General features: G+C 34.5%; 1 protein-coding gene across 1 annotated transcript in view; it reads left to right on the top strand.

Moving 5' to 3' along the window:
- The first annotated feature begins 1688 nt into the window (after positions 1–1688).
- Positions 1689–11494, top strand: part of LOC120331688 (NACHT domain- and WD repeat-containing protein 1-like) — a 29977-nt gene continuing 20171 nt past the window's right edge. The window contains exons 1-16 of the mRNA XM_039398812.2: positions 1689–1824; positions 2319–2521; positions 2795–2919; positions 3211–3443; positions 4429–4589; positions 4827–4932; positions 5047–5259; positions 5570–5763; positions 6023–6225; positions 6691–6952; positions 7037–7200; positions 7529–7732; positions 7913–8084; positions 8576–8729; positions 9095–9199; positions 10263–10427. Of these exons, the coding sequence (XP_039254746.2) occupies positions 1710–1824; positions 2319–2521; positions 2795–2919; positions 3211–3443; positions 4429–4589; positions 4827–4932; positions 5047–5259; positions 5570–5763; positions 6023–6225; positions 6691–6952; positions 7037–7200; positions 7529–7732; positions 7913–8084; positions 8576–8729; positions 9095–9199; positions 10263–10427 (2779 nt within the window). The 5' untranslated portion in view covers positions 1689–1709. The remainder of the gene's footprint in view (positions 1825–2318; positions 2522–2794; positions 2920–3210; positions 3444–4428; positions 4590–4826; positions 4933–5046; positions 5260–5569; positions 5764–6022; positions 6226–6690; positions 6953–7036; positions 7201–7528; positions 7733–7912; positions 8085–8575; positions 8730–9094; positions 9200–10262; positions 10428–11494) is intronic.

Raw genomic sequence — 11494 nt, 5'->3', positions numbered from 1 at the left:
TGTAAGGCTTGGGCTTTATTTAGAATACTTGATAAATATGATACACCACGATAAATACAGTTAGTATTCAAAATTGTTACGGGTTACGATTTAGCCTATTAAAATCGATTTGATTAAGTAGGAATTGATGATTTGCTGTCAATTTAACCAAAATGAATCTAGCAACAAGATTTATAATTTTACGTCAGTATACGCTATTCTTATTAGGACTATTTTGATTTCCTACACAATCAAATTGTGCTTGAGCTTGGAATTATACATTTGCTTATAAATATTTCACAGGAATATAGCGAGATTTTACGAACTGGATGGTCATTTCAGTCACATTATATTATAATACGAAAAAAGTTTTATTCGAATATGAAATATTCGACACAGGATTATTAAATTTGTTTCGCCACATATTTTCATTGATACGAGAGTACCGTTACGCATTCTGCTGGTACTAATCAACCGAGTTATGCAAATCACCCTGATATTTTGGAAAATACTGTATATTTAAGACTTGTATAAGGCTGTGGCGGTGCCAGCCATTCCAGCCATTAGCCTGGAATTTGACTTTGGCAAGCCAACACTAGCTCGCTGAGTTGTTAGGGGCACGTCCGTATATTTAACGGCTGGGCGGTTCACGAGTTTTATCCAAGTAAAAGTTGTTCCCAAAAGGCAACAACACTCACGTAACTATATCGCAATGATAGGTCATAAAAAGATCAACAAGGAATTCATTCACGGTTGGGCCGAATGAATGAATTACGTGAGCGTAAACAATAAGTCTTCGCCTTTACCAAACAATGGAACGTAAATATGAAGAGTATAATAGTCGTCAAACTCAAACGCTTCAAAGGTAAATCACCATAGAGAGTTCTGTCTTGCCATGGAAAGCTTTCTATTGTATATGATTGTTAGATATAGTGTGATTTCTCGCATCTGTCAGTCATGTTAAATAGTGTAAATCGTGAGAAATTACGGGTCTCGTATTTATCTTGATATGCAGCTATACGGCGATATATGTGAAAGTGTAGACGCTTGACTACACAGTAAAAATTATATATATCAAGCTAGCAGGTTTAATAGAGTTGCTCAATACTAGCATATTTAGCTTATGGAAAAGATATTGAACAGAGGACCAATCAAGCTTTGAACTGAAGGCAGTTGAATATTTGAGGACTGGTTACATGATACAAGGGCTATCTATGATCCCCGTTACCCTACCAGCTTGTTATCTCTCTTTCAAAATGCAAAAGGTTTTGAAACTGAAACGAATAGCCGAACGCAAATTAAGTTTTATTTTAAGAAAAAGATATTCATATTACAATATTTGACTAATATATATTACGTTTATCATTATGGTAGACATCAGATTTTCCGACACAGCACTATAAATTTAAGACAAGTAGCTACAAATATAAATTACTACCACTGAAATTCGCTGTCATAATTCACATATTAAAAATCGACACAGTCATCTTCAAAAACAGTACTTTTGATGTGCATTTTTTATTTTTATAATAAATATTGAATAATCCATTACAAACTCACAAATAACTCGTTTATAGATTAGAATATTAGTTATCAGGTTTAAAATATTTAATGTTATCAAGGTTTTTACTCTCTTAAATTTTATAATTATATCTACCTAACGTGTTTCATCTATTATTTCCCTTTACCTTTCTCCGAATCCCTCAGCTGTTTTGCATAAAAGATAAAAAATGGAAACAACAAAATCTTCTAATTACCGGAATGACCTGATGAAAGGGAGGATTCGCGCAGAAAAGAAGTCGTCATCGAATATTGTTCGGATATTTGTCAGTTCAACATTTTCAGGTATAAAAGATGGATGTGTGATAAAACATGGATTGAAACCTTTTCAAATTGGTTTTATTCTGCCCGTATACCGAAGCGGTAAAAATGTCGAGAAGGTCCACGTTACTAGATTAATGCAATTGGATGCCTTAAATTTGCAATGCATGTTGCATTTTCCTATAAGTGAAATTGTTCATTTTCGCCTTTTCAAATGCCGGTTTACCCGTAGTAAAAAGATTCGTAAACGATCTGCATATTTCTGGTAAGGTTTAGCAATGCGATACGCTTTTCTTTGTGTAAATTTGTTCTAAGAAAGATTGCTTGAGTATTCGGATTAGTGATAAAGGTTATTGCATTGCTCAGGTCATTGTTATGACGAGTAACGCGCTATTATACGAACTACATGCGAATTTATTGATATATATATGTCATTGAATATTCGACGGCACAGGACTTAGGTTATAATCAAACACATGTGGTCAATGTCGGAATATTTATTTCCAATGCTATTGCAGACCTGACGGATGAGAGGAATGTACTTTACATTCATGCCTACCCAGAATTGAGGAACTTCTGTCAGAGTCTTGGACTTGAGTTTCAAGCAATTGACATGAGATGGGGAGTCAGAGATACTGCATCTGTTGATCACTCAACGACTGCTCTCTGTTTACTTGAAGTTCAAAACTGCAAACGGATTTCTTTGGGTCCTTATTTTGTGGTATGTACAAATAATCAAAACAGTAAATAATTATTTTGTTTCCGTGTTAATTGACGTCAAAAAATAAAATAAAAATTTATGGCCTGTTTCGACGCGACTTGCGAATGAGTAATAATCAACATTCCATTACCAAAAAGGAGTTTCTATTTTCAACTAGCACGCAACGTATTCCTTACCGTTTGACTCAAAAAGGTAGAGTTGTATGAGGAATTTAAAGATAGAGCATGTTATCGGACGCAACTAAATATCACAAACCCTAATATTGTCCTTTAGGTATTCTTTGGAAACCGATACGGATATCAACCTCTTCCTAATTCAATACCGGATACAGTGTTTACGCAGCTTCATCATGTTGCCATCGAACTGGGAATGGACAAAGGTGGTTTATTAGACAAATGGTGAGTCTTATATCTGGGAGGGAACCATCCGCGTAGACCAAACATTTGTTCAATTTAATTTTATTCAAATAAATACTGTTTTAAAGATTAAGGTAGAAATATATAATAAAGCTTCTTCGACATGTTATAATTTATTAATAAGCCAACGCACAAGTGACAAGTCATAGTTATAGGAAGCTATTGTTTGAATGATGACAAACTAAATTAAGTGAGCTATACTGAATTCGCTTGCATACGTAACTATTACTCACAAATATCAGTATATTTACTTAGTCCCTTTCATCGTTGCAGGTATAAACTAGATACCAATAGTATTCCCCATGCAAGAATACTTGAACCAATCACAAAAATTTACTCGCATTTTGATGACATCACAAAGGAATTTGAAGAGGAAAGAGAGGCTGATAGACAAGGATGGAATACGACCTTCAAAGAACTGTCAACAGTCATCAAAGACACGGCCAATATCGCTGCAGACCGCGGACTTGTCCCTCGGGAAGTTAAAGTGGGATTTTCCAAATCAAGTAATTCTTATTTAAACAGTATCTAATAACGAGCACAAGGTATTTCCATTAATAATATTAAAGCGTTTTTCTGAAGAGAGAACTGCTCAAGTATATATGGACAGAATGTCCAATAACTCGCCGCAATACCGGTGGCCCAAGCAAATTACAAATAAAAATCCATTATCTGGTCATTCAAAAGTTCCAAACCTGAATTGCAAATTCAGTATCACTGCCATCAGTAATTCACACCGGTACTGGTAAGGCCGTCTTAAAAAAGTGAGCATCGGCTGTTTCGAAAAAGGCGGCTGGTCTATTGAAATGCCACGAGGAGGTGCACTATACGTGAAATAGCAAAATTTTTAAGGAAATATCGAGCATCATAGGACTCGGAGAAAATTTGACAAGATAAAAGTGATAGAATCCAAGCGGCAATAACCATCTATAAGTACGGAAGCTTTTTACCGATCAGGCTGACAGTTGCGAGAAAAGCGTTTTTATTTTACAACAGTAATAAAGTCCAATGTACAAAGTATACAAAGTTGATATCTTCAAAGTGTAAATTTACGTCACCATTGATGATGATGCCACAGGCATTCATAACCCATGTCTATCATTAAAATGCTACTTAAACTTTAAATTTGTGCGTCAAATTCCAAAACCTTCGAAGGATTTGTAGAAGAAAATTGTTTGGAAGTATTTATATCCGACGACGTCATAATTAGCTCTTAAGTCCAATGTAACGTCATAGTTGCTCTTCAAAACTTCTTTTCCGTTATTGTGCGGAGAATAAGTCACCGTCAATGCCTATCCCTACTGCCTCTTGTCGATACACACAAACAAAAATATTTCAAAACAAGTTTTACTATGGTGTATTCTTCTACTGACACTTCGACTAAAACTAGGTCCTTTTCGACTAGAACGTATAACTTCGTAGATCAAACGCATCTTATCCATTATCTTCAAAATGAGCCGTGAATTTGAATTTCATCCGTATTTTGTACAGTCACGCAGATGGAAATAGAAGAAGGACTACAGAATCGGGAAGGAGGATTTCTTGCCTACAACCGTGAAATATCAGATTTGCTCAAACACACTGGTGAATCAAAAGCAGGGATCTATGTAGATATGATAGACGGAGAAGACACAATAGACAAAGAAAGACAAGTATATAAAATTTTGAATCTTTTTTCAAAGCAGACATTTTTTTATGATGTTCTTTTCTGCAAACCATTACCGCAATTTTAATCTAGTCACCGATTTGAGATGAAAAGAGTATTTTTTCGGCTTTGCTCTCTAGACTTAATTATTCATCTATTTGTCGTTAATTAATGTTATATTTTCTATTATAAATTTTTAATATAACTATTACTATGTCCATTCAGAAACTATATGTATTTTCAGAAACTGTTAAAAAATCTGAAGAAAAATGTAAAACAACGCACTGAAGGTAAAAAGATGTTCAAAAAATATGATGTAACATTTAAGCAATTGGAAGCAGTTTATTCTGGTGAGTTGGTCAATGCTAAACAGAAGATATTCTATAAACCCTACCTGACTTTGGATTCGAATATAATTTGGCTTAGAACTGATTTTTTTATGCTTAAAATATTGATTTACTTAGATGCTGAAGATGTAGGTAAAGGAAAGTATTTAGACGTCCTGAGTGGAGATTTTGTATCAGACATCAAAAGAATTATTGTAAAATGTATGGAGGACAGAAAACAACATGCAAAAATGTTGATGGCTGATGACTCGCTTTTAGAAGAAGTTGGTCACCATGCAAATTTTGAAGTTTTGAAAACCACAGATTTCTGTGGACGAGAACAATTGATTGGTAAGTTGGACAGAACGCTGGCTATGCTTTTGCTTAACTGTGAATATTGAGCAATCCGGAAATCATATTGAATAAACTACATATTGAACTGTATATAGGTGATGGATCGTGAATGTTATAGAACGGTATACGATTATGGTTTCATAATATTTTTTTTTTCGAATGGGATGCTATCAATATGGTAATGCTTACTTGGGTCCGTTGTGCTGCCTTTATGTGACGTTTTGTCGCGTTTATTTGGAATTGAGTTGTCGCTAAGATAACAAAATCTATTTTAGTTACCTGTGAATTGAAAACGTTTACTTTTCAGGCGAAATATCTGATCTCATTAACGATCCGCACAATCAGCATCCCATAGTATTGGTTGGAAGTTCTGGGAGTGGAAAAACATCACTCATGGCAAAATTAGTCGAGAAAGAACGAAATCGTTCATCGGAATCTTTCGTTGTATACCGGTTCCTAGGGACTTCACCAGATTCATCTAACATCCATAAATTGCTTACGGTTAGTAATTGAAATAATGCTATTAATGTAGCACTATACTGACTTAAATTTCATTTGCAGGTCACAAAAACTGATTACAAAAGTAACTGTTTTTTTTTCAACTGTTTTTTTATTATTTTTTCGCTCATTTTTTATTTCAATTTAAACCGACATGAAACGTATATATATAAATCTTTTTTCATTAGTAATACGGTTTTTATATTATTATAGTAAAAAAAAGGTAAACTATAATGTTAGTTTCTTCCTTACTTTATTTCAGAGTCTGATATTGCAAATATCCACAGCATATGGAGAAGATTTACCACCGTCATTCAGGCTTCAAAACTTTGCCGATGTTGTCGAGTTATTTTCCAAGCTTTTGAAAGACATTTCCAAACTTCTAGAGAAAAACAATTACAGCCGAACATTGACAATATTTTTAGATTCTATAGATCAATTATCAATTGAAGACGGTGCTCACAGGCGAGTAAACGCATGCAACTTTTTTACCGGTAGTTTATTGTGTTTTAGAATTTTAGATTCATGTAGGAAAGTTATAATTGAAATACAGGATTTTATTCTGTAAATCTCGTATTTTTGTAGATAAAATCAACCAGAGCTGTGTGTAACACAGGGTTTTAATAAGTTTGACTCCCACTTCAGCTCTGAAAATATTAAATTTTGACAACAGAAGAATTGGCTTGTGCAATCAACCCCTTCCAATAGACTGATATGTTTAGTAAACATTAGCTTTTTGAGTTTGTGTTTGAAATTTTCACAATGAAAATTCTTAAATTCTGACTCTGACAAAGTTAGAATTTCGACTCCCGACTTTTAATATACGACTCCAGCTCCACTGGAAACATAATGAAATCCGACACCACGGCGCTGTTATGCACATTGTACATAATTTACATACATTTTCAATACCGATTTCTACAAATACAGGATGACATGGTTGCCAAAGATCATTTCAGGGAATGTAAGAGTTGTAATATCTTCACTCCCAGAGCCGGACTTTGAAATCGTTCCAACAATGAGGAAATATGTTCCTGAATCAAACATGAAGAACGTTAACAGCTTAAATGTTGAAACAGCAAAGGAAATTTTGCAGAAATGTCTTGGGAATGTCAATCGATGCCTTACGGAAACACAAACCAAAATAATTTTATCTGCGTTTGAGAAATCACCCTTACCTTTGTTTTTAAAGGTGAGAATAAGATTTTTCATGGATATATTATTGACAGAAAATCTGCATAACGCTGTATCGACGAAAATATGATTAAATTTTCAGCTTATGGTGGAAGAAGCTAAAAAGTGGCGCTCACACGACAATGTTGATGACCTTGTTCTGGCAGAAACGTCACGAGAGGCAATTTCCAATTTTTATGACAGACTGGAGAAAGATCATGGAAAAATGTTTGCATCTCGGGCGCTTGGATATCTTGTCGCAGCGAGGTAATCAAACAAGACCATCAAGTTTGGCGTTGACTTGATGACAGTGATGTACAATTTTACTTCGTAATAATGTATACTCCGACTTCTTTTACTACTCCGACCTCCTGTGGAATTCAAATTTTGATAATAGTAACAAACTGATAAGAGCGCTTAGTTTTTTCAGAATTTCTGTTAAATGTTTTGACTCCGGTTATTACTATTAAATAAAGTTCCATCTTTCGGACTCGACAGATCTGTTCTGTGAATAACTGTTGTATTCCACCTGATTTGTTGTTCATCATTGTTCGAAATGCGTACCATTTTGGTTATCATACTCATATTTATCTAGGGATGGGGTAACAGAAAATGAGTTACAGGATCTTCTTTCTCTCGACGACGAAGTTATGCACGACGTCTACCAGTACTGGTCTCCTCCTTCACAAGACGTAGCTAGGATTCCTGCCTTCACTTGGACCCGACTCTATTATGATCTTGGGGAATACATAGTGCAGAGACAAGCTACAGGACATACTGTATTAGCCCTATATCATCGGTAAGTTGTGAATAATTGGCAAACCATGGACAGAGTTATTGAAAAAGGAGAGTAATGCTCAAATATATAGAACAAATCACTAACATCTGTACCAGTACAACAATTTGACGTTATATTGGTACATTGGCACATAGAGTCCAACTTGCAAAGTATTTCATGCATTATTTTGAAACATTTCAGGCAATTTATAGAAGTCGCAAGACAAAGATATTTGCAAGAAGATGATTCCGTGAAAGTTTATAAAGTTTTAAGTGAATATTTTTCCAACAAGTATGGTGAAGGACAAAAGAAAAGCTTGGCGCTGAAAATGTGGGACAGACCCAAAGAAGTCGACAGGAGAGTTGCAAATCAGGTGAATTTGATGTGACGTATTAGTATGCTTAATTGTGGACACGAAATAGTTTTATGGCTCGTTTTGCTAAATGAATATCGCCCTTTCTTTGCAAATAATGAGCCAATCAATTTAAAATTCCTTGAGAAGGTTCCACTCTAATTTTTTTAAATTTTCTTTGCGGCCTATAGCCCCGGTCTTCTCTCCCCGGACAACTCTAAATGCTGTTGTTTTATTTATTTCGTGGGAACAATCTATAGAATAAGGGGACACTTTATTCCATCACATCTTCCGCCGATCTCTCCAGCAAACTCGGTGCCCAAACAGGCAACTAACTCCTAACTGAACCAGCACTGATGCGCTATTTTCGTATCCATATACTTGATCATTGCTCTCTTGTTTAGAGAAACTATACTAAAAATAAATCAAAATTTATAGAGAAAATAAGTCATTTGGCATCAGTTTATCCACCGAGAATATGAAACAACCTATAATTTAATAAACATTCACAGCCTCTTCAGTTTTCCAACGCTGTATTCAACGTGAGAAAGATGCGAGAACTTCCTTACTGTCTTCTTCAAGCTGGATTATGGGATGAATTGAGAGAAAATGTTTTGGCGAATTCTCGCTGGTTGAAGACAAAAATTAAAGCATTTTCTATAAAAGGTGAATATTAAATTTTGTTCGCGCGATTGTCAATTATGCGCAAAATTATACCAGGGGTATATTTCGGTCAATTGGCTTCCGCACATAGACAAAAGCATTATCTGAGAAATTGTCAAATTTATATAATATACACTGCGGCTCATGTATTTTTTCACATTTCTGTTTTGGGATCGCCAATATCGGCGATCAAGAAGCATTCTCATCCAATATTTTCGCGTGGTTAAACTTGAGGCATTTTTCTCCATCAATATTATATTGCATATATTATATAACGTGTAAAATACACAGATTTTCATGATGATTTTCTTTCCTACCGCTATATTCTATTCAAAAATAATAATAATAACTTTTTATATTAATAACAGAAGCGATAGAAGATTTTGATCTTGCTTTGAAACAGCATCCCGATACTGAAACAAGGTTAATCAGAGATGCTATTAAACTTGCTAAACCAACATTGGAATTCCCAGGTAGGAATATAATCAATTCTATATTTAGAGATATTTTTTTTATGTATGTAGAGGTAGATATTAGAAATAGAAGAAATAGAAAGAGTATGGTATTGAAAACTTTATCCCAATTTGTCCTGACTTTCTCAGCAACGTATTTCGGTTTTATGTGGATGAAATTCAAAGTGTATAAATATCAATTTGCATTATCAGGATGGACTTATACTGAACACAAAATTTCGTGAAATTCAGTTACGATAAATATCAATATATCAATAAATAAACGAGGTTGGCAACCGCATAAAATGTTTTCAGTGAACACGAAGTTTTGCTAAATTGTTGTCCTTTCTATTGGGGTGATTAGAGTGGTTGTTGTTTTTATAAAAAAAAAATTGCTCCGCAAAGTTGTCAGTTTATGGGAGAAGTCTTTTTTGGGCCTCGATATTCTACCTCAAAAAGTTTATATTGTGACATTTCGTTTGGCCAGTCTGCCATCTTTTCGGCAACTCTGGGGCCTCGTCATTACGGTGAATTGTTACGGTGGTGGGACACGATTTGAATTATTCAAATATCAGATAAACGTTATGTTGCACGTCATGTTTACTATGGACCGCATCGTTTCTGTTATTTGTATTGCAGTCAGTCATTTGACCCTTGTGTTGATTGATTAACTTCTAAGTAATATTCAATATTTGTACCGATAAATTATGGTTTCATTAAAATTACATTTGTACCGTTTTATTATAATTGTATTGGACGGCGAAAATCATATTTATATACATCAGAATAATATACATTGTTTCATATTTCATAGATCAGTTATTTTGCTTCAAATGTCATTAATTTATTTTTTTATTTATTTAAATCGGTGATGTACTGAATCATACTTATATTTTTTATTTACTGAATTGCAAAAAACCATCAACTTTAGTGTCAGCAAATGAGACGATCAGCTCTCAAGATCAGGTAACAAGTTCGTAGTTAGGGTTTGCTGATTGCTGACTCCCCGTTCAGTTAATTGGCGGGCAGCGATGCAGCAGGCCTGACCAAGTTCTATGATACTGTCCATATGTTATTCTGACAGCTGGAGTGAGAAATCATCTGTTTGCTGAATTGTTTTGTCGATTAAAATATTTCTCGGATGAATTTCCACAATTTCTTGGAAAGCTAATCAACCAATGTTATAACTCACTGAAAGATGACAACGATGAAGTCCTCTTGCCATTGAATGGGTATTTTCAACCTCCAGGTATGAGTGTTATTCAATATAATGAGACGGAATAATACTAGAGAGTAAGTATATATCGTCACGCTAATAACGGAATTGCGTAAGTCGTTTTTGGCGATTTTGAGTTTTTTATAAAATAGGTATTTATGTCATGCTGCGCTCCTGTCTGTTAACTCAGATTTTATTTTAGGAATTCCGAAACCCATAAAAATGGAGATTTAGTATGACATGCACATTTGTGCAATTGTTTCGTCATAATGAATTATCATTGCTACCGCGGGACTATTGTGACGTCACAAAGGCAAAATAACCTCGGCGAAGTGTTTTCGAGTTTTTGCATCTCGGATTCTAGCTTAGCGCGTATTAATTTGAATTTTTACTACAGTATAGGAAGACCTGCACTTGTAATATTCACTGTCCGAGTACAATTTACCTTGGTTGGCTTTTATATTGGGTGCTTTGCTGTTTTATTCTTCATATTTAATCTTAGTCTTATTTCGGTGGGTGTGCAGAACGTGTTATATTGATAAAATATATATTTTTAAACATAAAAAATAATGTAATTGAAACTGATTAGCTATTTTGGGGATTGCACATTGTAGATACTGAGAATTACATTCGTTTTTGGAATGTTTAGTTTTCAGGACTGGTGCATATAGTGAAGTTGCAAAATTGCGTATGTCCCCAAGTCATAGACACATTTTTGCCCAAGTCACAGTGCGCCATTATGACGTCACTTAACTGCGTCATACAAATTAACTTAAATCCGGCTACGATCAAAAAATTGAACCATGGCAAATTATTTACTCTCAATTGCATAACAAAATCATTAGGAAGTTTTTTACGATTTACTCAAAACTGCTAAAAATGACTTACGCAATTCGGTTAGTAGCGTGACGATATTATAAACTTTGAACTCGATTTAAACCGTTGTTCATATATATGAAATGTTAAAATCTTAAATAGTGGGAAACTCAACGAATATGTACAGCGAAAATGAATCGCTATGATTCTAAATGCATAACATCTTTGTCCAGTAATGATAACATGGCAACAACAACGGTGCAACATCGCGTGTATTTATTGCC

The sequence above is a fragment of the Styela clava genome, chromosome 6, assembly GCF_964204865.1.
Source record: "Styela clava chromosome 6, kaStyClav1.hap1.2, whole genome shotgun sequence".
Lineage (NCBI taxonomy): Eukaryota > Metazoa > Chordata > Ascidiacea > Stolidobranchia > Styelidae > Styela > Styela clava.
Note: the sequence above shows the minus strand (reverse complement) of the source record. Positions and strands in the feature narration are given on the sequence as shown.